The sequence below is a fragment of the Lampetra planeri genome, chromosome 1 (assembly GCF_965212315.1).
Source record: "Lampetra planeri chromosome 1, kcLamPlan1.2.h2, whole genome shotgun sequence".
Classification (NCBI taxonomy): Eukaryota; Metazoa; Chordata; class Hyperoartia; order Petromyzontiformes; family Petromyzontidae; genus Lampetra; species Lampetra planeri.
In genome coordinates, this window is record NC_136107.1 from 3655707 (window position 1) to 3679268 (window position 23562).

The 23562-nt window shown below is 48.3% G+C and overlaps 4 protein-coding genes and 1 long non-coding RNA gene across 13 annotated transcripts in view; 3 read left to right on the forward strand and 2 right to left on the reverse strand.

Annotated features, from left to right (window-relative positions):
* The window catches only part of LOC144728975 (dynein regulatory complex protein 11-like), an 18339-nt gene extending 13237 nt beyond the window's left edge, over window positions 1-5102 (reverse strand). The window contains exons 1-3 of one of the 2 annotated variants that reach the window (XM_078608821.1): window positions 3438-5101; window positions 1698-2025; window positions 651-770 (exon numbers count right to left, since the gene is read on the reverse strand). In XM_078608821.1, the coding sequence (XP_078464947.1) occupies window positions 651-770; window positions 1698-2025; window positions 3438-3544 (555 nt within the window). In that variant the 5' untranslated portion in view covers window positions 3545-5101. Of the gene's footprint in view, window positions 1-650; window positions 771-1697; window positions 2026-3437 lie in introns of both variants that reach the window. The other variant, XM_078608892.1, reaches the window with a different exon arrangement.
* LOC144729087 (atypical chemokine receptor 3-like) overlaps window positions 1-15578 on the forward strand; it is a 25277-nt gene extending 9699 nt beyond the window's left edge. The window contains exons 2-3 of one of the 3 annotated variants that reach the window (XM_078609109.1): window positions 8484-8546; window positions 13851-15578. In XM_078609109.1, coding sequence (XP_078465235.1) covers window positions 13879-15009 — 1131 coding nt within the window. In that variant the 5' untranslated portion in view covers window positions 8484-8546; window positions 13851-13878 and the 3' untranslated portion in view covers window positions 15010-15578. Of the gene's footprint in view, window positions 1-7970; window positions 8547-13850 lie in introns of those variants that run through there. The other 2 variants (XM_078609026.1, XM_078609204.1) reach the window with 2 other exon arrangements.
* Window positions 15579-16217: 639 nt separating this feature from the next.
* LOC144729233 (atypical chemokine receptor 3-like) lies at window positions 16218-18570 on the forward strand. Of its 2 annotated transcripts, none has more exons than XM_078609449.1 (2): window positions 16218-16360; window positions 16722-18570. In XM_078609449.1, the coding sequence occupies exon 2, from the start codon at window positions 16760-16762 to the stop codon at window positions 17738-17740; it is 981 nt and encodes a 326-aa protein (XP_078465575.1). In that variant the 5' UTR covers window positions 16218-16360; window positions 16722-16759; the 3' UTR covers window positions 17741-18570. The 2 variants fall into 2 exon arrangements, with proteins under 2 accessions (XP_078465575.1, XP_078465492.1); XM_078609366.1 differs by having other exon boundaries at window positions 16226-16333.
* A 624-nt stretch (window positions 18571-19194) lies between these two features.
* The window catches only part of ACAD11 (acyl-CoA dehydrogenase family member 11), a 32321-nt gene continuing 27953 nt past the window's right edge, over window positions 19195-23562 (reverse strand). For both annotated transcript variants that reach the window (XM_078609665.1, XM_078609576.1), the window contains exons 18-20: window positions 22120-22236; window positions 20645-20754; window positions 19195-20075 (exon numbers count right to left, since the gene is read on the reverse strand). In XM_078609665.1, coding sequence (XP_078465791.1) covers window positions 19970-20075; window positions 20645-20754; window positions 22120-22236 — 333 coding nt within the window. In that variant the 3' untranslated portion in view covers window positions 19195-19969. The remainder of the gene's footprint in view (window positions 20076-20644; window positions 20755-22119; window positions 22237-23562) is intronic.
* The window catches only part of LOC144729540 (uncharacterized), a 32185-nt gene continuing 30939 nt past the window's right edge, over window positions 22317-23562 (forward strand). For 3 of the 4 annotated variants that reach the window (XR_013587737.1, XR_013587734.1, XR_013587725.1), the window contains exon 1: window positions 22317-22592. This is a non-coding gene — a long non-coding RNA (uncharacterized LOC144729540). The remainder of the gene's footprint in view (window positions 22593-23562) is intronic. The other variant, XR_013587728.1, reaches the window with a different exon arrangement.

Here is a 23562-nt window from a genome sequence, read left to right on the forward strand (position 1 = left end):
AAAACTTCTGAGTTGAAATCTATCGGTGGTCGATTCAACTGATCATCGCTGTGTGGTTGATATAATTCAAACCGCTTCGTAGGATGCCAACATTTCTTGCACTGTGGAAAGATTAGTAACTGCGTAAGAATTCTTACAAATATTGCAGTTTATCATTTGACTTGGACGATGATTTTTGTTCATACTCTCACTGTGTAGCAAGGATCTTGACATTGTGCCCAACACGATCAAGATCGTGTTTTATATTTTGCTTGCTGTTATAAATTAGATATAAAAATCAATTTTACAGTACTCTATTTCAATACACAGGTTGTTCCTCAGAGGTCAGGTTGCTACGAAGTATGCTATATTATCCACCTCTGTGTGGCCCTTAAAATTAATAAAAGTTTTTTTCTCGTGACCACGTGATAATGTGAGATGTCTTCGCTAAATTTGCCAAAAGGCTGTTTCAGTAAAGCTCTACATTCCTCACTAAAATGGAAAAAGTATACAGTGCCTTAAAAATATACAATGTACCCAATTGACACAATCAACATGAACACAAACAATGGAATAAACATTTATTGCTATATTTGATATGCGTGAATTAGGGTTTATACTTCAGCTAAAAAAAACTAAGGATATTTATCTGAAGTTGGGACTGGAGGTACCTTTTCTACATCTTCCATTCCCATCTTTTCCAGCACCGTTTCAAGAAGCTTTTCCCGCTCCTTGATGATTTTTAAACGATCATTGATAAAATACTTGGGAACAGGAATCTCCAGGTCTTGCTGCAAAACAAAAATACAAATATTAATGTATTCGATTAAAACTTTCCAAAAGTGTATCTGCAACTAGCTAAGTAAACCTACAAAAGATGTGGCGTTTAATCAGTATGGTAAATTAAGAATGGGGCGTCATTTGGAGTAAGTTGAGTCCACACCGGCCAATGTGGCTACAATCCTTCTGACGGCTACCATTACATTCTTGCATATGGCATAATGTTCAGGAGCTGAGCGCCAATGTCGTGGTTTGTTCAGGTCTGCTAGCCACGAGAGTGCTTCAGGTGAGAGTGTGTGCAGTATTGCCATTCCTCCATCTGGAGAAGACACCCGCAGATGGATTCATAGCACACTATCTATTCCTTCTAGATTTGAAGCTTTCGTGAGTGCAAGGATTCATATTCTTAGGTTTTTTCGGTAAAGTCACGTAGGTAAAAAAATTTAATTAATAAAAGTAAAATAAAATAAAAATCACGACGGACGCTTGTGTTGCCTCCGAAACGTCGTGATTTTTATTTTATTTTACTTTTATGAATTTTAATTTTTTACCTACGTAACTTTACCTAAAAAACCCAATAATACTATCTATTCCGATGGAGCTGTGAACTTTCAAATTTGGATTGAAAACTAATTTCTTCAGAACCGCTTATTGTGTTTTGTGTTGTTCGCCTTCACCCCTCACCTCCCATTAGCACGGTCGGCTACGTACGGCGCGAAAGAAGCTCAACATACATACCCACATACTCATGCACGCCCTTTTACTTTACCGCATCCGCTTGCTCCATAGAATATGTTTCTTTGCACGTGGCCTCATGTCAGCAGTGTGCAAAGAGCACCGAGTCCGATGTCTCCTTCGTGCAACGGGGGCGGCAGGCTTTTGGGTGAACGTGTGCTTCGGATGGGTTTTTTGTTTGTTGTTGTTGTTGGTGTACTCACAGGCGTGAGCTTGAAGTCCTGTAGCACGTCGTCCACGTAGTGAAACTCGGAGCACTCGAGGACCACCATCTCCTGCTTGAGCTCCAGCAGTCGGCCCATGACGCCGTCCAGTAGGTGACGCAGGATGCGCCGCTTCTGAGGCTGCACCACCTGGTCGTGAGCTGCCTCCAGGCCCCGGGTGATGCCCAGGTAGCGCAGGTAGAGCGTGGCCAGCACCTGGAAGGCGGCCAGGCGGTCCTTCTCAGGCCGTGGAGGCTCTGGTGGCAGCTCCTGGCCAAAGAGGTGAGCTATCCCGGCATTGGCCTCTGCCCACAGCGCGTTGTATGTGCTGCATGCAAGAACATAGTTGATTTACATTGTTCATTTCAGCAATAAGTCTTCACGAGTCGCCTTCACGCTCACCTGTGTGGCACTGACTCACCTGTGAGCCTCTGTAGAACACTCTCACATCTGTGAGATTCCCGCTCTCATCTGTGAGCCCCTCTCACCTGTGAGATTCCCTCTCACCTGTGAGTCTCTCTCACCTGAGTCTCTCTCGCCTGTGTGAGTCTCCCTCACCTGTGAGTTGGTCTCTCACCTGTGAGTCTTTCTCACCTGTGAGTTGGTCTCTAATCTGTGAGTTGGTCTCTCACCTGTGAGTCTTTCTCACCTGTGAGTTGGTCTCTAATCTGTGATTTGGTCTCTCACCTGTGAGTCTCTCTCACCTGTGAGTCTTTCTAGCCTGTGAGTCTTTCTCACCTGTGAATTGGTCTCTCACCTGTGAGCCCCTCTCGTCTGATTCCCACTCACCTGTGAGTCTCTCGCCTGTGTGAGTTTCTCTAACCTGTGAATTGGTCTCTCACCTGTGAGTCTTTCTAACCTGTGAGTTGGTCTCTAACCTGTGAGTTGGTCTCTAACCTGTGAGTTGGTCTCTAACCTGTGAGTTGGTCTCTAACCTGTGAGTTGGTCTCTAACATGTGAATTGGTCTCTAACCTGTGAGTTGGTCTCTAACATGTGAATTGGTCTCTCACCTGTGAGTTGGTCTCTAACCTGTGAATTGGTCTCTCACCTGTGAGTTGGTCTCTAACCTGTGAATTGGTCTCTCACCTGTGAGTTGGTCTCTAACCTGTGAATTGGTCTCTCACCTGCGAGTTGGTCTCTAACCTGTGAATTGGTCTCTAACCTGTGAGTTGGTCTCTAACCTGTGAATTGGTCTCTCACCTGTGAGTTGGTCTCTAACCTGTGAATTGGTCTCTCACCTGTGAGTTGGTCTCTAACCTGTGAATTGGTCTCTCACCTGTGAGTTGGTCTCTAACCTGTGAGTTGGTCTCTAACCTGTGAGTTGGTCTCTAACCTGTGAATTGGTCTCTCACCTGTGAGTTGGTCTCTAACCTGTGAATTCGTCTCTAACCTGTGAGTTGGTCTCTAACCTGTGAGTCTCTCACCTGCGAGTCCCTCTCACCTGTGAGTTGGTCTCTAACCTGTGAATTGGTCTCTAATATGTGAATTGGTCTCTCACCTGTGAGTTGGTCTCTAACCTGTGAATTGGTCTCTCACCTGTGAGTTGGTCTCTAACCTGTGAATTGGTCTCTAACCTGTGAGTTGGTCTCTAACATGTGAATTGGTCTCTCACCTGTGAGTTGGTCTCTAACCTGTGAGTTGGTCTCTAACCTGTGAGTTGGTCTCTAACCTGTGAGTCTCTCACCTGCGAGTCCCTCTCACCTGTGAGTTGGTCTCTAACCTGTGAATTGGTCTCTCACCTGTGAGCCATCGCTGGCTGCAGAGGCCCTCTGGCCCAGCGGAGTGGACGGCGCTCTGGGTTTGTTGTGGCCGCTGTCATGGCAACGCCTCCTTGCAACGCCTCCATGGCAACGCGAGGGACCGCGGTGAACTCGCAGCAGCAGCCACAGCCTCAGCGATAACAGTAACAGCGCATTTTAAAATACAACTTCAACCTTTAATACATCGTTTATAGAAATATCTTGCGCACAAAAACAATATTATTACCCTCTGATATCTATATAAAGACCTTAATCTGTATGTCTTTTAAACAAAACTCTAGGGTTCTTCCCGACATGGTAGACTTTTTGACATTTAAACAACTTTTATTGCCGCCAGCAGCAGCAACAACAGCACTGGAGGCGATTTCGATATGAAACACACAAAGTCACCAGCAAACAAATAGAAACAAACGCTACAAATCCACGCGCTGTGGCGCTAAAAGCAACGCGCACAACACGAAAGAAAAGCCACGTGGTGGTGGTGGTCATCGCGCACGCCACGGAGACGAGGAAGCGCTTCAGAAGGTGAACACCACGAGTAGGGTGCCGTCCACGCTGGTACAGAGAGGGGCTTGTCCGGCTCCCCAGCGTTCGAAGAAGACGTGCACATCACCGACACGTGTGTGGTACGCGTGCTCCAGCCGGAGCCGTGCCTTAAGCAGGCCTCTGAACACTGGAAGCTCCACAGAGCAGCCGTCATGGTAGAAAGCTGACATTTGATACATAAGGCAGCCTTTGGGACACAGACAACAGGAATAAATCTGAAAATCCAAGATTTTTTTAAATTTTAAAGCCCCCAATTCTCGATTTTTAAGAGCCCCATAAACATGTTTGTGCGTAGTGTCATTCAGACTGCGTTCAAAATATAGGATTGCGTTTTTTGTTTGTTTGATAGAACATCAAATTAAAGTAAAGCGAGAATCATGGTTATATCTTATTGTTTTTGAGATATTTCCGATTCAAGCGGTTTTGAACGACAAAATACGCATTTTATTATGTTAAAATCTTAATAATTCGAAAAAGGTAAAAGGCGTTTCTCCTCATAGACTATTAAGTTAATTCATTGGTATTCTTTCTAATAAAACAAAAAGAACGGAATCTTTAAATTGAGCGGTTTCCAATGGGTACGTATTTAAATATAATAAGTTGAATGAAGTCGTCAACAATTTTTTGGAGTAGTTGTTCGTGTCTGATCGTAGATAAAAAAAAGAATTGTCAAAGAATCACATCAAGTTAATTATTATATTCATTGAAAACTTTTGCCTGGCATAGACAGGCTTGATGAACTGGTATAAAATAACCACGGTATTTAATTGCACCTTTATTGCTTTTCCAGTTGCATATTGTATAATGTATTGTCCTCCCTCCCAGCTATAACTGTACTAACTCATCATTGGGAGCCATGGTCAATCCACTGCTGGATGAACACGCATTGCTCTCGTTTAAACAAGCATGCTGATATGCACGGATCTTGAGCCTTTATCGATACTAATTCGCATGATACTAAGTGTTCAAAGTTATGTCTTTGTAAAAAAAATTAGTGTTTTCCTCCGGTGCAGTGCATTACATACTACGGAACACATTCCTGCGGAGGGAGCTGGTAGGAACGTTGGGTTGCTCGGTCAATGGCCAGGGTCAACGGCGGCGTGGTGTATTCCGCAAATATGCCCGACTGTGAGGGCGGGCACAAGCCGGCGTGAGTAGGTTAAACGTTGAGTTTTATAAGGGCACCACGGGGTGACCAGCCCCTCCCCACCTAGCCCCACCCCTCCTATCCCCCATCCCCTCCCCACCCTCCCCACCCAGCCCCTCCACACCCTCCCCTGCCGACCCAGCCCCACCCTCCCCACCCAGCCCCTCCCCACCCTCCCCACCAAGCCCCTCCCTCCCCACCCAGCCCCTCCCTGCACGACGGATGGACGGACACAATAATCCCCTGTGGGCTGGTGTTACCAGAGGTTCCTACCAGTATAACTGCCCATTGTAGTTTAATACAAATGGCCACATTTCATATGTCCCTTGATGATGCCGCTTTAACGACAATGGTTACACAAGCACAATTAACAAACTGAACACAGTCTTCAACAAAACTGTGGCCTTAAAAGGAAATATATATTCGGAAACGTTTCGGGCAATAGCCCTTCTTCGTACGAATATAACTGTGCTAGTGATATATATATTTACACGTTCTTATGTTGTTCCAATTTAGAACGCAGTTAATAAGGAAACGTGAATACGGAACTTCAGTTGACGTTGCCATGAGCTAATTAAAACTCACTCTGGCACATTGTGTTGGTTAATTAAACAAATACGCATGACCTCCCTTATCTCCACGTCAAAATTGTCTTGGTCGGTTAACCTACGGCCGTTCCACAGCAACGTTATTCAGTTCTAGATTTGAAGCTTTCGTGACTGCAAGGATTCATATTCTTAGGTTTTTTCGGTAAAGTCACGTAGGTAAAAAATTTAAATTAATAAAAGTAAAATAAAAATTAAATAAAAATCACGACGTTTCGGAAGCAACACAAACTTCCGTCTTCAGGTGGAACCGTCACAGCACGATAGCTGTATACACCTGAAGACCTGAAGACGGAAACTTGTGCTGCCTCCGAAACGTCGTGATGTTTATCTTATTTTTATTTTACTTTTATTAATTTTAATTTTTTACCTACGTGACTTTACCGAAAAAACCTAAGAATATGAACGTTATTCAGCATCAACGAGTGTTTAAGCAAGAAACCACCCGTGGATCGGTTTCGAAATGATGAGTCTCATCATCAACCAAGTGGTGTTTAGCTACCGAATTGTTCATTATTAACGGAACTGCCCTGCAAATATTCAAGAGCAGAGTGGGTGTTTTCCGTATGGAAGAAATGTATGTTATTACTCTTCTGTGTCATGCATTTTTTTTTTAATATATATTTTTACATCCGCAAAATAACGGCTCCCATAACAACGCAGAAGGCCAAACACTGACATCTGGAAAGAATTATCTCTGCGAAGACATACTTAAATCTATATGTTTCCGAAACGTAAAATTATTAAAATCATGATATATACGAGCAGACGAGCTCAACGCTGCAATTATGGTATTTTACAATCATGACCAGGTTTCAATGACTGCCACCATCACGCAATGAACGAACCCCCCTCCCCTCCCCCTTCTCATTCATCACGTTTGTGATACTTGAATGACCAACGCACCCGATGTGCACCCGATCTCACTGGATCTCGGGTAAGCTCATACTTGTCAACCCCTTACCAGTGCCCTACCTTATTACAGACCAATTCAGACTACCATACACTATACACGACACTATACACTACACTATACACTGCACTACTATACACTACACTACTACATACCTGTCAACCCCTTACCAGTGCCCTACCTTATTACAGACCAATTCAGACTACCATACACTATACACGACACTATACACTACACTATACACTGCACTACTATACACTACACTACTACATACCTGTCAACCCCTTATCAGTGCCCTACCTTATTACAGACCAATTCAGACCTTATTGGTCAACCCGTGCCCATTATAATTCTCAGCGTTCATCCTCCAAAGTCCAATCACAAGGGAGAAACACAAACAAATAGACGGAAATAATTTTGCCCGTACTGAAACGGCTGTACGCCGTGTGGACCTGAAAACTCAATTTCCCTGTAGAAGAATAGGGGTGGGTTGACATCTATGGTAGCTGGTAAGGTACTAGAGTTCAGTTTTTATTGTTAAAGTTTTTTATGGGGTAATCGGGGATGAACTTGCTGTAATGAAAGCATTACAAGGTTGTGAGTTAACTTGACTTCCACTCCACTTTTTTTGGTTGACTTTGAATCAATATGCGCTTGAACAAGTTAGTTTCCAATCCATCTTAACGAAAACCCCAATGTGTTAAAAAGTCGAACCGAAGATCTGAACTAACTGCAAATTTCCACGAACATAAGCCAGAAGCATGACCGAAACGAAATTACTTATCTCGAAACAAAAGGATTTTAACCGGATCAGTAGTTGTTGAGTCTTTCGATACGAGGCCCTTATTGTTGGGGCAGGTATTGTCATATAATGAGATGGGCATGGGAAACCACCACGACGTTTACAAACGTCACAGACTAATTTTGACCTCGTGGAGCTCCCTACCCGGTTTTAGACGTCACTCACGATAACCGTGGCCGGGGAATCGAACCGAGAGGGCCAGGTTCGTATCGCATTGCGCGCTCTGCCGCTCCACCACAGCGGCTGAACACTCTTCACGAGGTGACGTGTGGAAGCCTCCCTGATGGCAGCAGGTCACGGGACAAAGATGTTGTGTGTCGACTGCCCGAGATGTCACGCGCAAAAGACAAAGATCCCCCGTCTAGTCTCGTCCAGGTTCCCGAGGCAAGTGCTGTTAGCGAGCACCTATGAAGGTCGGCACGGCGCACCACACCCGGCCGCCTTCGCCTCCCCAGCGGCGATGTTTATACGCGGCACCAGGTGCTCATTTGAGGCCGAGTCGACCTAGGGGTGGGCCCAGGACCGGTTCAGATAATCGTCACTGGTGTTGGCCACGATCAACAATCGAACACGGGTCGCCGGGTTCGTAGCGCAGCTCGCTAACCACGACACGACCGCTCCCCGGGACCGGTTCAGATAATCGTCACTGGCGTTGGCCGCGAGTTGGAATCGAACTCGGGTGGCCGGGTTGTTCGGGAGCTGTAAGCGCGCTAACCGCGGCGCCACCGCTCCCCGGCGCTCCACGTATCGCACGTCAAAGACAGCACGCGAGGTCCCCCCTCACTCCCTCCCTCTGTTGACTCATCCAAGCGCCCCCTTGCACCCCCCCCTACCCGCCTCCGCCAATAATGACGTCTTTGGATGGAGGTTTCCTCCTCCTGCCTTTCGCGTGAGTAACCCAGAGCAGAGAGAGACCCACGCACACAGAGAGAGGCACCTTGTATATATACCCCGAGCCGAGTCGAGGGAGGGTCGCCGTGGATCGATCGAGTACTCGTGTATTTATTGACAGGGGGCTCTCTCACCTGGTGAAGTTGGGTTCACCTGGACACCCTTGGAGCCAGCACCAGTAAAGGTATGTTCTGTGCAACAGAGCCCGAGCCACAAAATACGAAATCACAGCGATTCCACTCTGCTACTCCTGACGCCGTGATTTGGGCTTGACCACCCGAATGTGAAAATCGCAGTCGTTGCTCTTCATCTTCATCAGCCGCACGAAAGAAGAAGATACAAAAAGCGTGTTTTTTGTTGTTGTATATATATACGCGCACACACACACAGTTATGGTTATGCAGACGTAGTTGTCCATGCGTAGATCCCGTGATGGTTGATGGTCGGCACACTGGAACTGCATTTCAATTCATAGGACACCGGAACGATTGCAGTTGAAGCAATGGTACCCATTTATACCCAATGGTATAACTACCCAGTGGCGTTAATGGGTACACCGGAGTCGATGGGCAGGCAAGGTCATGGCGTGCGGTGTGATGGGGTAAAGCGTGGGTGACTCCCGCCTCTTGAAACGCGTGTGGCCCAGCGACAGCATGGGAAAACGTCGACCATACTTCACCGCGCTGGTCAATGAGGGTCGGGTTCCGATGGTCACACAACGGTCAACATCCCGACACGACGTGGTGAGACTTACAGCCAACAGTGTCACCTGCAAGGGGCTGTAAGTTACACTTATACTGTGTGATAATTAGTGTGTTGTTATGTGAAGCCCTTTGACACATTGTTTTATATCAGCGCTGCAGTGGCCGTGTTTGTGTCTATGGATACCGGTTAGATGGGCCATAGCACATGAAGAAGGGTCATTGCCCGAAACGTCGCCGATTATATATTTCTATTTATTTTAAGACTGGTATTAACGATTGCGTCTTTCCGCACTTACTACAGATCGACTTTTTTAAATATATATACCGCATTGGATATAGCGTGATTGATAATTCGACGAAGTCACGGTATACTGTATATCGTATCAAAGGCGAAAGTCGAAACCGGGTCTATATCTGGGGGTAGGCGAATGCTCTTTTGAAGGGGGACCTTTGTTCATCAGAACACAGATTGGCAGTCTGTGGTGGGGGAGAGGACACACTGTTTTTGATGTGTTCGTGTGATTATTCACTTCGAGTTCGATTTAATTGGGGTGTTTGGAGCAAAAGCAGTGAACTAAAGATGTGTTATGTCATTGGTTTTTACGTTTTCTGTAGGCGAAGAATGTTAATGACTCGCTTAACAGAAACAGTATTTGTACTACTCCAAAAGCAATTTGGCCAGGAAATTACGGTATTATCATTAGGTTGACAACGTTTGCTATGTCGTAATTATATGTTAACAACAACTAAAAAGGCTAAACGTATTTGTCAATAACACTGTTGGCCTTTAAAGGAAACACTTCAATCGGTGGCGTGTTGGGCAATAGATCTTCTTGGCAGCAAGCAGAGAGGCCAGAGAAGACGGTGGATAAGAGTTGGAGTCTGCACTTTACACCTTGGGACCTGATAAAAATTAAACAATATTTACTTTCCCTGAAGAATTGGCATATGAAGTCACCTATTACTAGCTATTGAGTAACAGACAAGCCCTGCAATTTGTACTCAAAGTAAAATGACAGCATGCTTTTGGAAACGTGATTATTATTACTATTTTCACATGTTGGTGGTGGTGAGTGGTGGCACGTAGTTCCAGTACGCCTCGAGTCGATTCCAGGCCACGGCTACCAACATTAGTGGCGACGTGTGGTATGTGAACCGGCACCGAGATCATGGCCCTTTAAATTTCGATTTAAAGCTTTCGTGACTGCAGAGATTCATCTTCTTGGTTCTTTCGGTTAAGTCACGTAGAAGGGAAATAAAAAAATAAAAAAATTACACATAATATAATACAATTATTTCCCTTCTACATGACTTTACCGAAAGAACCAAGAAGATCAGACTCTGTCTCCTCGACAGACCTGTTCTCCACCTGAGGACGGCTACTTGCGTTGTGGCCGAAACGTCGTGAGAATTATTTTATTATGTTTTATTTTTATTATTTTATATTTCCATTCTACGTGACTTTACCGAAAGAACCAAGAAGAAGATCATGGCCCTTTGTTTTACAGCGTCATTTAACAACGTGCGGTGAAATCATAGTCACTGCTGGCTTACCCCCCCCCCCCACCGGCATAAACGTACCCCTTGTAAGACAACCAAAGCCTACCGAATGATGTCACATCTCCGGCGTGCACTCACTCGTGTGTAGCTGGTTTCTTTTTGCGCGGGGTATCATAGGATTTGCATGCGGTTCAGTGATGCTCTTATTTGTTGTTGTTGCTGAGTGGGAAAAGGAAACCGCTTGGGGGGGGGAATAACCTACGATTGAAGCTTTCATGACTGCAGAAATTATACTCATTGGGGTTTTTTTAACCGAAAAAACGCTTGAGGCGGGGGGGGGGGTAAGAAGCCAAAACGTCCAGATCTTTTCCTCTCTGGAATGGATTTTGTTTTTTTTAAGAGGTATTTATCGTTAGGTCGTTTAAAGGAGAACCACTGCAGCTTGCCACACGAGAGCAAGTAGACCCTTTTAGAGATGTGGCCTGAAGAAGGGCCATTGCCTGAAACGTCAAAAATGATATATACATTAGAGATGATATATATTAGTTGTAATTACTGGCGAAACGTCGTACTCACATTGTAAATGTTGTGGCTTTGCTCTCCAACACACCGGTGTGCTGTACTAGTGACGAATTGGCACGTTCTGTTTACGTGACAACCCTTACTAATTTGCTGTGTCGGATAGTGGCGGGTTTAACGGCACTTTTATATATTTACGCGATCTAACCCAACAAAAACCTGTATTATATACATTCGAGATATTTACAATAATGCAGTGTAGTTGACAACTGTGTTGAATTTTAGGTGTTTGAAAGTACACAGTTATTTTATTTTTAAATTCTCAGGGCCATTTACATGAGTGAAGCGCAGTGGTTTGTACATCGCACTCAGAACCCAGATTCCTGACTTCCAAGAATCCCAGCCACAGCTATCGGTCCTGCTCGCCCGCCGGCGTGGAAAGCATTGGTGTACGGGAGTGCACACTGAGTGTGCTGCAGAGTTTTACATCAATTGCACCCATTGCGATCTTGTGTTGGGGAAATCCTTTCTTTCAAATGCATTCCTCAAACCCCATTGTGGCCACGCCCTGTACAATGTTCCACGCTATTCACGACGATAATGTATAGCCCTTGCCGCGTAATGTATACAATCTAATGTCCACTGCGCAGTGTCGTTGTCACAAGCCATGGTTGGTTGGTTCACTGCCTGAGTGTGTGTACGCGTAACAATACTAACAACACCACTCACAGCAGTGAAGAGAGGCGCTTTTCCAAAGCATCACCTTAATTCACCGAAGCACGTGACGGATACGTCCGTTGTCTGTTTAAATATTCGCAAAGAAGTCACCGTACATCTGTTTATTGTTTCTGCACATCAATATAATAATTTTACTATGATCGGTGAAAAAAATACAATCAACCCGAGCCGAATTACGCTCGCAGGGGATGTATGATCTCACGCTAATTTATGCCCGTGCAGTAGCCTGGTCACTCGACACGTGGATAAATAAAACAACCCAGACACTTGAAGGTGGACAATACATTTCAATCGAATAAAGCAGTTTACTAGATGCAATGGTCGTTAGGCAACAACAACAACAAAATCACGCATTAGTAAACAACACTGCCTGTAAAGGAACATGTAAACTGGACACTGGACAGTAAAAAAAAACGGGTGACGTTTTGGAGCTAATGGCCAATATTCGTGGGTACGAAGAAGGGTCATTCCGCGAAACGTCGTTTATTTCATACAATTGTTTTCCTTTTAAGGCAGTGCTATTGACGACTTGTGTTGCGTTTGCTGTTAGGTGCGCTTGAGCACCACTGCCCACGCAATTCTCTCTCCACTGGCAGAAGTGGAATTAAATGAGTTTGGTTGTCTCGTTTTGCCATCAGCAATTTCAGTTCCGTGGGCGAAACAAAAACTTTAAGTCGTGATGGATTGGGGTTTTTCCTTGTGCTTATGACTGATGACTTTTTGACACTTCCCGTGTGAACAATTCCCCCTCGATTTTTAAGATCCCATTTGTCACGGTGATTTAAAGAGACGTCATCGAAGCTGGAACAAAAACATTACATGCAAATAAGGGAGTCCCCACTGTTAAGGGTGTAATTACAAGCTACGCGTGTTCAAAAAAGTGGGGATTTGACTCATGATGTAAAGATCTCACAGCTGCCAGCAAGCAGGTCTCTGACGAACACTGTCATGTGATATGTGACCTTGACTCTGCATAATAAACAGCCCATCGACACGCATTACCTTTTGTTGCACTATAGTCCTGGCGATAAACTGCTTTAATGTATTTCTGTGATTGCATATAGCTATGCACTGAAGATGACTCGGCTAACGTTAATGCGCGGAGTGTGACTGTCGAATGGGGAGTGGTGGTGCAGTGGTTAGCGCGCTGCACTGCCACAAACCCCTGCGATCCAAGTTCGCGTCCCGCTCACGGCCAACACCAGTGACGATTATCTGAGCTGGTCCTGGGCCTCCCCAAGGTCGACTCAGCCTCAAATGAGTACCTAGTGCGGTGTGTACACATCGCCATTGGGAAGACAAAGGTGATCGGGCGTAGTGCTGGCCACCCACCCCATCGTCTGCCGTGTCGCCATTCATAGGTGCTCGCTGACAGCACTTGTCCCAACAGTCTATACGGGGAATCTTTGTCTTTGTTGTCAAATTGGGAGTAGTGGTGCAGTGGTTAGCGCGCTCCGCTGCCACAAACCCACCCCCCGCGACCCGGGTTTTGATTCCTGCCCAACAACCAACATGAGTGACGAATATCGGAACCGGTCATGCGCCTCCCCTAAGTCGACTCAGCCTTAAATGAGTACCTAGTGTGTAAACATCACCACTTGGGGAAACAAAGGCGGCCGGGCGCGGTGCTGGCCACCCACTTCCCACGATGGCGTGTTGGGCCTTCATAGGTGCTCGCTAACAGCACTTTCCCCAACAGTCTGTGAAGGCTATACGGGGATCTTTGTCTTTGTGTAGTCAGATGCACTATATGTAGTCTATCCTACATCTGGTATTTATACTGGTAGGAACCTCCTGGGTATACCAGCGCACAGGGGATTATTGTGTCCGTCCGTCGTGCATCCAAAAATGGGAGGGGTGGGGCTGGGTGGAGAGGGGAGGGTGGGGAGGGGCTGGGTGGGGGCTGGGTGGGGAGGGGCTGGGTGGGGAGGGGAGATTGTACCCCAAAAAACAACCTCTATTATGGATCATGTTGGCCGCGAAAGCCTGCCACGTGTTAATGTGCCGTGCGTGTATTCTCTTTGCAGGCTGCGAACACACAGAGACAACTCCAACATGGACCTCACTCTTGACTTTGACTCGGAAGCCTTCTTGAACTTCACCGACTACTGGGATCTGGAGCCGATGTGCAACGAGTCTACGGACGCAAACTGCAGCTCTTCCTACAAGCACTTCGAATGCCCACAGGTCCTCAACAAGGGCGCCATTCTCATCGGCATATCCATCGTTTACCTCTTCATCTTCGTCGTCGGAGTCGCAGGCAACGTGGCCGTGTTCTGCTTCAACGTGTTCTTTCACAAACACAGGTTCGAGACTCATCTGTACGTCGTCAACCTCGCCATTTCCAACATCTGCATCGTACTCGTCATGCCCGTGATGGTGGCCTCGTTTTTGCACGACGACCAGTGGCTCTATGGCAACTTCCTGTGCAAGCTCACCAACGTCACCTTCAGCGTCAACCTGTTCGCCGGCGTGTTCTTCGTGACCGCCATGAGCGTCGACAGGTACATCACCTTCGTGCACTTCCACGAGGCGTCCAGTCGGCGGAAAGAACGCGCGCGCCTCCTGATATGCGCCATCGCCTGGCTGCTGGCCGTGGTGGCGTCGCTGCCCGAGATCATCTACATCCGAGCCGTGACGACTCCCAGCGGCGAGACCCACTGCCGCGCGGACCTGCCCCCGGACCACTTTTTCAAGTGGATGGCCGGCATCACCCTGCTGTACAACACGCTGGGCTTCCTCGTGCCCTTCCCAATGATCGTCGTCAGCTCGGTGCTCCTCTACCGGGCCATCGCGTGGCACGGCCTCTCGGAGAGGAACAACGGCCGCACGATCGTGCTGGCGTACGCGACGGTCTTCGCGGTCTGCTGGACGCCCTACCACGTGCTCTTGCTTGCGGACGCGCTGGCGCTGCTGCGCGTGCTGCGGTTGGGCTGCGCGCTGGACGAAGCGCTGTACGTGGGGCTGCACGTGACGCAGTGCCTCGCCGTGGGCCAGTGCTGCGTCAACCCCGTGCTCTACTGCTTCGTGGACAAGCGGCGCCGGCAGGAGTTCATCCGCTCCGTCGTGGTCAAGTTCAAGGCGAGCACCGCCTCGCACGACCTGCTCGCGGAGGACTGCACCTACGTCACTCAGGACACGGAATGCGCGGTCATACTGCCGAACCGATCCGAAGCGGACCGCTGACTTTGAAGCCAGTTTGTCTGGAAAAATTCAAGACCCCCCCCGCACGGTGCACGCGATTACCCAGTCATAGATACGGCTTGTACCCAAATGTAAAACTTTGCTGCTTAAATTGTCAACTGTATTCTATGATGTGTAAAGAATGACCAAGTAAGAGTTTGCTCGCCGTGAGAAAAATCTGTAGATGCTAAAATACTTTTTATACATGTATAAAATGTCGCATTTATACAGAGTGCTTGTATGTAATACTGGATAATATTGGTAAGTAAAATATATTTTACATGTATTTTCTAGGTATGAGACAAACAGTACAAAAAATTCAATGGTATAAATTTCTCAAGCTGAAATGTAAACGTTTTTTATGGTATAGAATTATCAATTCCATAATGAAGACGTATTTACAAAAGAAAGACTGGAACGCCAATGTTTAATAACTACAATTTAAAATACTCGAGAGAGACGATGAATGTTGTAACGGATCTACTGTTACAAATCATTCAACATTTCAACTATTGGATCGTAAAGATACTGCACGGTTTTCGAATAAAAAAATAAACCCCTTTGGAATCGCACGAATGGAGTACTGTATTCAAGATATAAACAATATACAACAATATTGAGATTGCTTACTCATAACGAGCTGTAAGTTGTAACAACATGTGCTGTAGAGCCATTCATATTCTTACCCATTAATGCTATTTCAGATTATCAGTTCAATACCTTAACTGGATAAAGTGATATAGTTGTTTGGGGGGGGAGAGGGGGAAATGTCTCTGCCTCTGCTCCCACATGTGCCGCTGGACGGGAGGTGATGGGTGGGGGCTTGGTGATGTCATCATCACAATGGGCGTGGCTTGTAGGGGGTTTCCCACCTTCAGGAGGCACGATGCCGTCGGGGCGAGCACAATTTTTAAAGGGACCCAAGAAATCGACCGCAACAAAAAAAATGCGGATTACTCAATTCACTCGATTGATCGACTTCATTGTCGCAGCTCCATTTTTGTTTTACCATCTTCCATCAAATGCAGAAGGATGTCCGTTTCTGTCTCAATACAGAAATTGCAAACACAACGTGTGTGGGATGCGGGGGGTGGTTACTCTTCAGACACAAGCAAAGTTGTCATTCGGGCTGCACTACCAAGGGGGGTGCAGCAGGGTACGGCTGGATGACGCTAACGTCTCACCAAGGCCACGGGGGGGTGGGGGACGGGCGGAGGGGCTTGCTTCATCACACATCTGACGAAAGCGACTCACGCAACATGCTGCTTCCTCGACTCCCCCCCCGCCAAACCACCACGTCATTACGCAGTGGGGCTGCATGACCAAGGTACGCGCACATTTGGTGGAAACAAAGGTATCCATTTAAATGCCAGCGTAGGATTTCTGTGCGTGACCGTCGTTGAATGTTTGGAATTTTGCCATCGTCGTCGTCGTTATCGTCGTCGGGGAAATGTTGCCAGAACTTCTTCGAATCCGCAAAGCTCAACAACGCGTTCGTCAATAACACTGCGGCCTTAGGAGGGGAAGGAAAAAATAAATCAAAGTTTTGGGCAATGGCCCTCCTGCCTGCATATGGAGAAGAATCACATGGGGCAATTGCCCAAAACGTCGCCTAATATCTACGTTTTAATTTTAAGGGCAGGACCGCCAAATAATGTTTGATTTGGTCCGAACTTAGGTAATCCAGATATTAATTTCGCATCGTTCCTTTACAGGCCAGTGTTGAAGCGCTACCGCTAGCGCACACAAAACCATGGATGAAAACGAGCCGTGGGACACGACCTCGAATTACTCATACTTGGACCCACCGCTGCCGGACGTGTCCGACAGAGTGTGCGACTTCCTCGACTGCCTGCCGTGCAAGACGGTGGACAACGACGCCTTCAACGCTGGAATCTCCGTCCTCTACGCCGCGGCGTTCGTCCTCGGCCTCGTGCCAAACCTCGCCGTCCTGTGGCTGCTGGCCACCGACCACCCGCCGGGCGCCCGCGTGTCGAACACGCTGCTGCCTCTGAGCCACACCGCCGCGTGCCTCTGCGGCATCTCCACGCTGCCGGCGCTCGTCGTGGTCACGCGACACGGCGTCGGCCACTGGCCGTCGGGCGCCGGGGCCCTGTGCAAGCTGCTGTTCTTCACGTTCGAGCTCTACCAGTATGGCACTGCCCTCTCCGTGGCCTCCATGGGAGTGGAACAGTTCTCCACTTTCGGGAGCGGGACGGTCGCGAGGGCGTCGATGTGCGCCGCGTCGTGGCTCCTTGCCGTCGGCGCTTCGCTGCCCAGCCTCGTCGTCGTGACGGCGGCGGGCGGCCAGAGGTGCGAGCCGGACCTCGACTTCGAGAGCGCGCGCACGTGGGAGGCGGCCGTCGGGGTCCTCGGCGTCTCCTTGGGTTGCGCGACGGCCGTCGTGGTTTTCGCGTCGTTTTACATCGCCGCCCGCAGGGACCCGGCGTTCGACTGCAGCGGGCGGCGAGAGCTTGCGCGCGTTTACTTTTGCTTGTTCTTGGTCTGCTGGCTGCCGTACCACACGCTGCTCTTGGCGGAGGTGCTGAAGTCGGCGGATTTCTTGACGTTTAACTGCGTCGCGGCCGAGGGGGTCTTCTACGGGAAACAAGCAGCGCAGTGCCTGGCGTTCCTGTACAGCGGCGCGACAGCGTGGGCATTCGTCGTTTTGAAATACGCGAGGCCCGCGCGACAAGCAGATGGCACGGCGCAAACCGCCCTTGCCCTATCTTAGGCGTGGATGTACGTACGTTGAACTTAAATCACAATGTATACGTAGCCAGCCCGTGTTGATCGGATGAGGTGCAGAGTCAACGATATGATCGGCGCGACTTCCTCCCGCGTTTGTAACCTCCGCTTGCGGTGCAGTGGTTAAAAGCCGCTGAGCGACAATTTCCGGCGACCCGAGTTTGATTCCCGACCACGGCTAACATCGGCGGCGGGCGATATCCCAAGCGGTCCTGGACCACCCTCCACCCGGGTCGCTTCGCCAACCGGCGTGGTGAAGTATGGTCGTACGACACGGGGCAGAGAGGAATCCATCAAGTTGTGGACTGGCAAACGGCCGGTACAGTTCTTATGTCATGACCGTGGTTAGGATGCAAAGCAAAAAAAGATGCGGCGAATGGTTCCACGAAAACTGAAAACAAATATTACGAAAAGGCTGACATCATATTCAGAGGCTCCCCAAGGCCTTTTCTAATTCAGCCGCATGCAGCCTGGGAGTGTCGGGGTGCAACTCTTTACATCTTCATGTACGTTACAAAAGCATTTAAATAGATACATTGTCACGACTGCACGTGTCCCATGTGTGCCGACCGCAAGACAAACGAGCGAATGCGTTCGGAGGGGGAGTATGTACGGTAATAACGAACGAGGCTTGGTATAACGCGACCGTAAATCAACAGTGTTCCTTGGGTTGGGAAATCAACAGAGTTTTATTGGGATTAAGCAAGCAGCCTTCTTCCGCGAATTAAAGATCTGCGGGAAGATAATGCCTCGGGCTCACGTGGCGTGAAGCCACGTGAGGGGTCATGGCGATAATCTTCAGCCCGCCAGCAAGAACTGCGGCTCTATGCATCTCGTTACTTTCACTGATCCTGAGTTCATTTTCTACGGCTCATTCATATTTATTTATTTTTAAATTCAGCGTGTGTGTGCAACAAAATATATATATGCTCAACCATTAATACTGGTAGGAACCTCCTGGTTACACCAGCCCACAGGGGATTATTGTGTCCGTCCGTCGTGGAGGGAGGGGCTGGGTGGGGAGGGAGGGGCTGGGTGGGGAGGGGAGGTTGGGGAGGGGCTGGGTGGGTGTGGCTGGGTGGGGAGGGGAGGGTGGGGAGGGGCTGGGTGGGGAGGGGCTGGGTGGGGAGGGGCTGGGTGGGGAGGGTGGGGCTGGGTGGGGGGTGGGGCTGGGTGGGGAGGGGCTGCTCACCCCGTGGTGCCCTTATAAAACTCAACGTTTAACCTACTCACGCCGGCTTGTGCCCGCCCTCACAGTCGACCATATTTGCGGAATACACCACGCCGCCGTTGACCCTGGCCATTGACCGAGCAACCCAACGTTCCTACCAGCTCCCTCCGCAGGAATGTTTTGCAGCTACTTGGCTCATCGGTGCATTTTGATGTACAGGCACTTTGTGTTATAGAGTTGTTTGGGTATTCTTTAGCTATGACATTAACCTCTGATACTTTTTTTTTATTAGAGGGACAATGCACCCGCGAATTGTCAGAGTTCCACCGTCTGTTGCTGAGATGCCATTCCATCCGAAATATAAGTCTCTAAACATCGTGATACTGTATGTAGCATAAGGCTAAACAGGTTTCCTTCGCTTTGTGCGGGAGGAGATGCGTTACATAAAGGGGGAGCACACAAAGTGAAACCGCGCAAATTAACCCATCGACTATCTAAAAATCGATGTCTTTGTGTGTTTTTGAATAGGCATCATTTTTTACATTGTAGTATCAATTAAAATAATATATTCATACTACATATTAACAAGGCCCCTGTGAGTGTAAGAATGCGTTCCATTTCCATCAGGTTATGAAATGTGCGAGTTTGTTTTTCTCTGATTAAAATTAATGTTCGAAATAATATTCGTAATTATATGTACATTTGCTTCAATGATTACACGTGCTCTGTCGTATACCTTTGTACTGCACTCAAAAAAAATAAACACTGTGAAATAATTACATATTTATAAACCCTCTCATCACATTCCACGTGACACTTTTGTAAATCCCTTATTCTTAACTGTAAATCACAAACCTTTACAGCACATCGCCAAAAAGGTACTTGCATGTGCCGGATAAACGTCACACGAAGCCCGATCAGAAGAACAAATTCCCCTTGAGTCTCCCTACGATAGCAAACATCAGTCACAATCACCACGACCGAAATTGCGCAGCGCAGTCCTCTGCCCGATATGCCTGGGCAGCTCACGTGGTGGTCACATGATCACAGCCTCGCCTTCAGCTGCTCCCCGAGTTCTTGCTTGCCAATGGCCGAGAGGTGAACCTCATCCGGCCCGTCTGCCAACCGCAGGGTGCGCGCCAACGCGAGCCTGCAAACGCAGACGCACGCGCCGCCGGGCGACGACCAAGTCGGCGGATCTTCGCGAAAAGGGATGCCCGCGAGGGAAAGATAGGGCACACGACCGGCAGTTGCCCTCCCTGCCCCCCACCCGCGACCCCCCTTTGGAGTACACGCAGAGAGCAGAGAGAACAATAAAAAGATAAAAAGGTGCACAGGTTGGGAGTGGTTGCATTTACTTCTTGCTCGACTGAATTTGAAAGGAGATGAGGAGGTTGAGATGGGTCGGGGATGTAAGCAGAAAGGAGAAAGGCAGGTTACCTATACAGGCACTAGAGTGGCATTCTGGAGTTGGAAAGCGAGCGGATGACCTAAAGTCAAACGGTGATGAGATGCAAAGAGGAGACTTTGCAGATATGGTATCAACTGTGCAAGAGTTGCATTGTCTGGCAGAAAGAAATCATTGTCGAGGTGTGGTTAACAGCTCGGGCAATGGCTGCGTTCAATTATCGGCCTTGATCTCAGGACTGGAAGAAAAAAAAAACCCGAACTATCTGTAAAGGACCGCTCTGTAAACCCTGAAGACGGCAAAGTGCTTACATGTGAGCGAGAGGGAAGTCTTCCGAGACCCCTGCACCCCCGTGCACCTGAATGGCGCGGTCCAACACTTTGCAGGCCATGCGGGGGGCGGCCACTTTGATCATGGAAATCTGCGGCGGCGACGACGACAGGAAAAAGACCACACAGAGTCCACGGAGGCGTCATCGTATCATCGTCGCATGCTGCAAACAAAGTCCGTTAGCAAAGACAAAGATCCCTCGTGTAGCCCGAACAGACTGTTGGGGCAAGCGCTGCTAACGAGTTGCACCTATGAAGGCCGGCAAGGCACACGGAGGGGTGGGTGGTAGGCACCGCGCCCGGCCGCAACGTTTACACACCGCACCAGGTCATCATTCTAGTCTAAGCCGACCTAGTGGAGGCCCAGGACCGGTTCAAATAATCATCACTGGTGTTGGCCGTGAGCGGGAATCGAACTCGGATCGCCGGGTTCGCAGTGTGGCGTGCTAACATTCTACGCTACTGCTGCCCCATAGTCCCTTACACATACACTATACAGTATAACATACACATGCAGAATTGAAGCCTAAACTTGAAATAGTTTAGTCATGCATACCGATCGTCATTGTAGAGCGAGCGCTTGTAACACATGCCAAATGCGGGGAGGCCCAGGACTGGTTCAGATAATCGTCACAGGTGTTGGCCGAGAGAAGCGTACTGCACGTCCACCGTGCCACACTCTGCAACTGTGCGATTGCGATCGACCATCGTGCCAAGCGAGTCGAGACTCGCCATAATTCATCATCACCGCTGCCCAACGACGGGAAAAATACAACAGCCGTGCGACGGTGTATTGGGAAATGGCCCCTAGCGGAGGGAGGGGCAGGGAGACTGACTGACTTGGAGTTGAAAAAGAATGCCCCTACCCCGTGTGGTGCTGAGAAAACTGGAAGCCCTCTTAGAGAAAGTTGACAAAAATAACCATTTTTGAATTGCGCGTGAGCAGTTCCCCGGCGGACGACGTTGATTATCCAAACTCTTAGGAAATCAAAACGTTGCACGCGTCTATTACATTTTAAACAGTAAAATGTGCGCGTTGAAATGCATAAAGGGAAGATTGGGCGTGGACAGAAAGACTGCAAGTCAGCTGAATTTATGAAGAAGACAATTCACATTTTCTCCCTGCACCAATGAACAATAGCGCAGCACTCATCCCCGCTGATGACCATTAGCCAGTGGTGGAAATTCCACGTTTCCATGGAAGGGGCCAGTCTATCAGCGCGATGCACCGCTGTTGACCGCTGTCGACTTCCCATGGAGCGGTTACTCATCGGCCGCGGATGGACGACAGACCGAGTCCTACTGGACATCTGTGAAAAATAGCTCCGTAGAGCTCATGGGGGATTCCTCCAGGACAAATAAACATTCTGATTCTGACCCCCGACCCGGATTTGAGCCCGCTGGCTACAACGCCACCTCGGGCCGGATGACAAGACGGGAAAGCAGAGTCGCCACACCTCCTTGCGGGCACGGGCGGCGCCCACGGCGTCGATGGCGTGCGCAGCTTTCAGCGTCAGCAGCCGCGACTGCTCGATCTCCAGCCGGCACTCGGCCACCTGGTGAAGGACGACCTCCTGGGGGGGGGCAGGAATGGGGGGGGTGGGGGGGTATGCAGGGGGGGGGGTGGGGGGGTATGTAGGGGGGGGGTGGGGGGGTATGCAGGCCCACACGAGGTCACGGTGCGAGAACACTCCAGGGTCAGAAAGGGACTCTGGTGCTCGCAAACGACCTCTGCGCGATGTCGAAAACAAGTTTCAAAACAACACACGGAGATGTGTAAAGAGCACAAAGACAAAGACCACGGTATAGCTTTGACAGGCTGTTGGGACAAGTGCTGTTGGGGCAGCACCGATGAAGGCCGGCACGGCACACGAGGGGAGGTGGGTGACCAGCACCACACCCGACCGCGATTTGTCCCAGATCGCACCAGGTACTCATTTGAGGCTGAGTCGACCTAGAGGAGCTGCCACTGCTATCCAGTGGCCTGAAATCAAATATATAGCTATAGATGACCAATGCGAGAAATTATCATGCATTTTGATTATAGTGTGCTGCTACTACTATTGTTACTCCTGCTATTATGGATTGACTCATGCAGCAAGCGAAGGATGCTAGGATTAGTAATATATGTTGTGTATGTTGATATTGTAAACTTTCAATCACATTTTTTACGATCACTATTACATTGTTTTTATAGCATTATTTCAGTAATTTCTAGAGAGGTTTAGTTTAGCCCGATTTTTTCATGTAGTATAGAGTTATACCTACATTTTTTATCTATATTGTATTATGATTGTTATTGTGATCTAACAGCAAAATTAGATTTTTTTTTTTTGCATATTTTTGTACGCAGCATAAACAAACGGTGCTTTTTCTGGAAGATGTTATTGTTTTTGTAGGGGATGTTTAAAATTGCGTACAAGAAATTTTAAACGCATCTTGTAATTTAATTGTTTGTTGCGGTTGCACCCGAATCAAGAGCCGCATGGCTCACAGGGTTATTCCAAATAAATGAAACTGAAACTGAAGGCCAAGGACCGGTTCAGTTGGCCGGGTTCGTAGCACAACACGCTAACCGCTGCACCACTGTTCCCCACCTGTGCACACAGCCTCTGTGCACGTGCAAATAATGTGGGCATTTGCTGAAGAAGTGCATTTTTTTTTTTGCAATTGCACAAAAGGTTGCGTGCTTTTTAAAAAATGTTGAGTGTTTTTTTTTTACTTGTGGATTTTCCGGCCTGCACTGTTATTCTGTTACAATGGGGGTTTTCGCGTCATTTACAGATGTGATTACTGTTGGCATTAGCCGAGCTAATGGGGCCCATAGCGTGCATGTGGGGGCTCCGCACACGTAGTTTTCAGAGGAAAGCCTTTGCAGCAATAGACTCTGATGACTGACT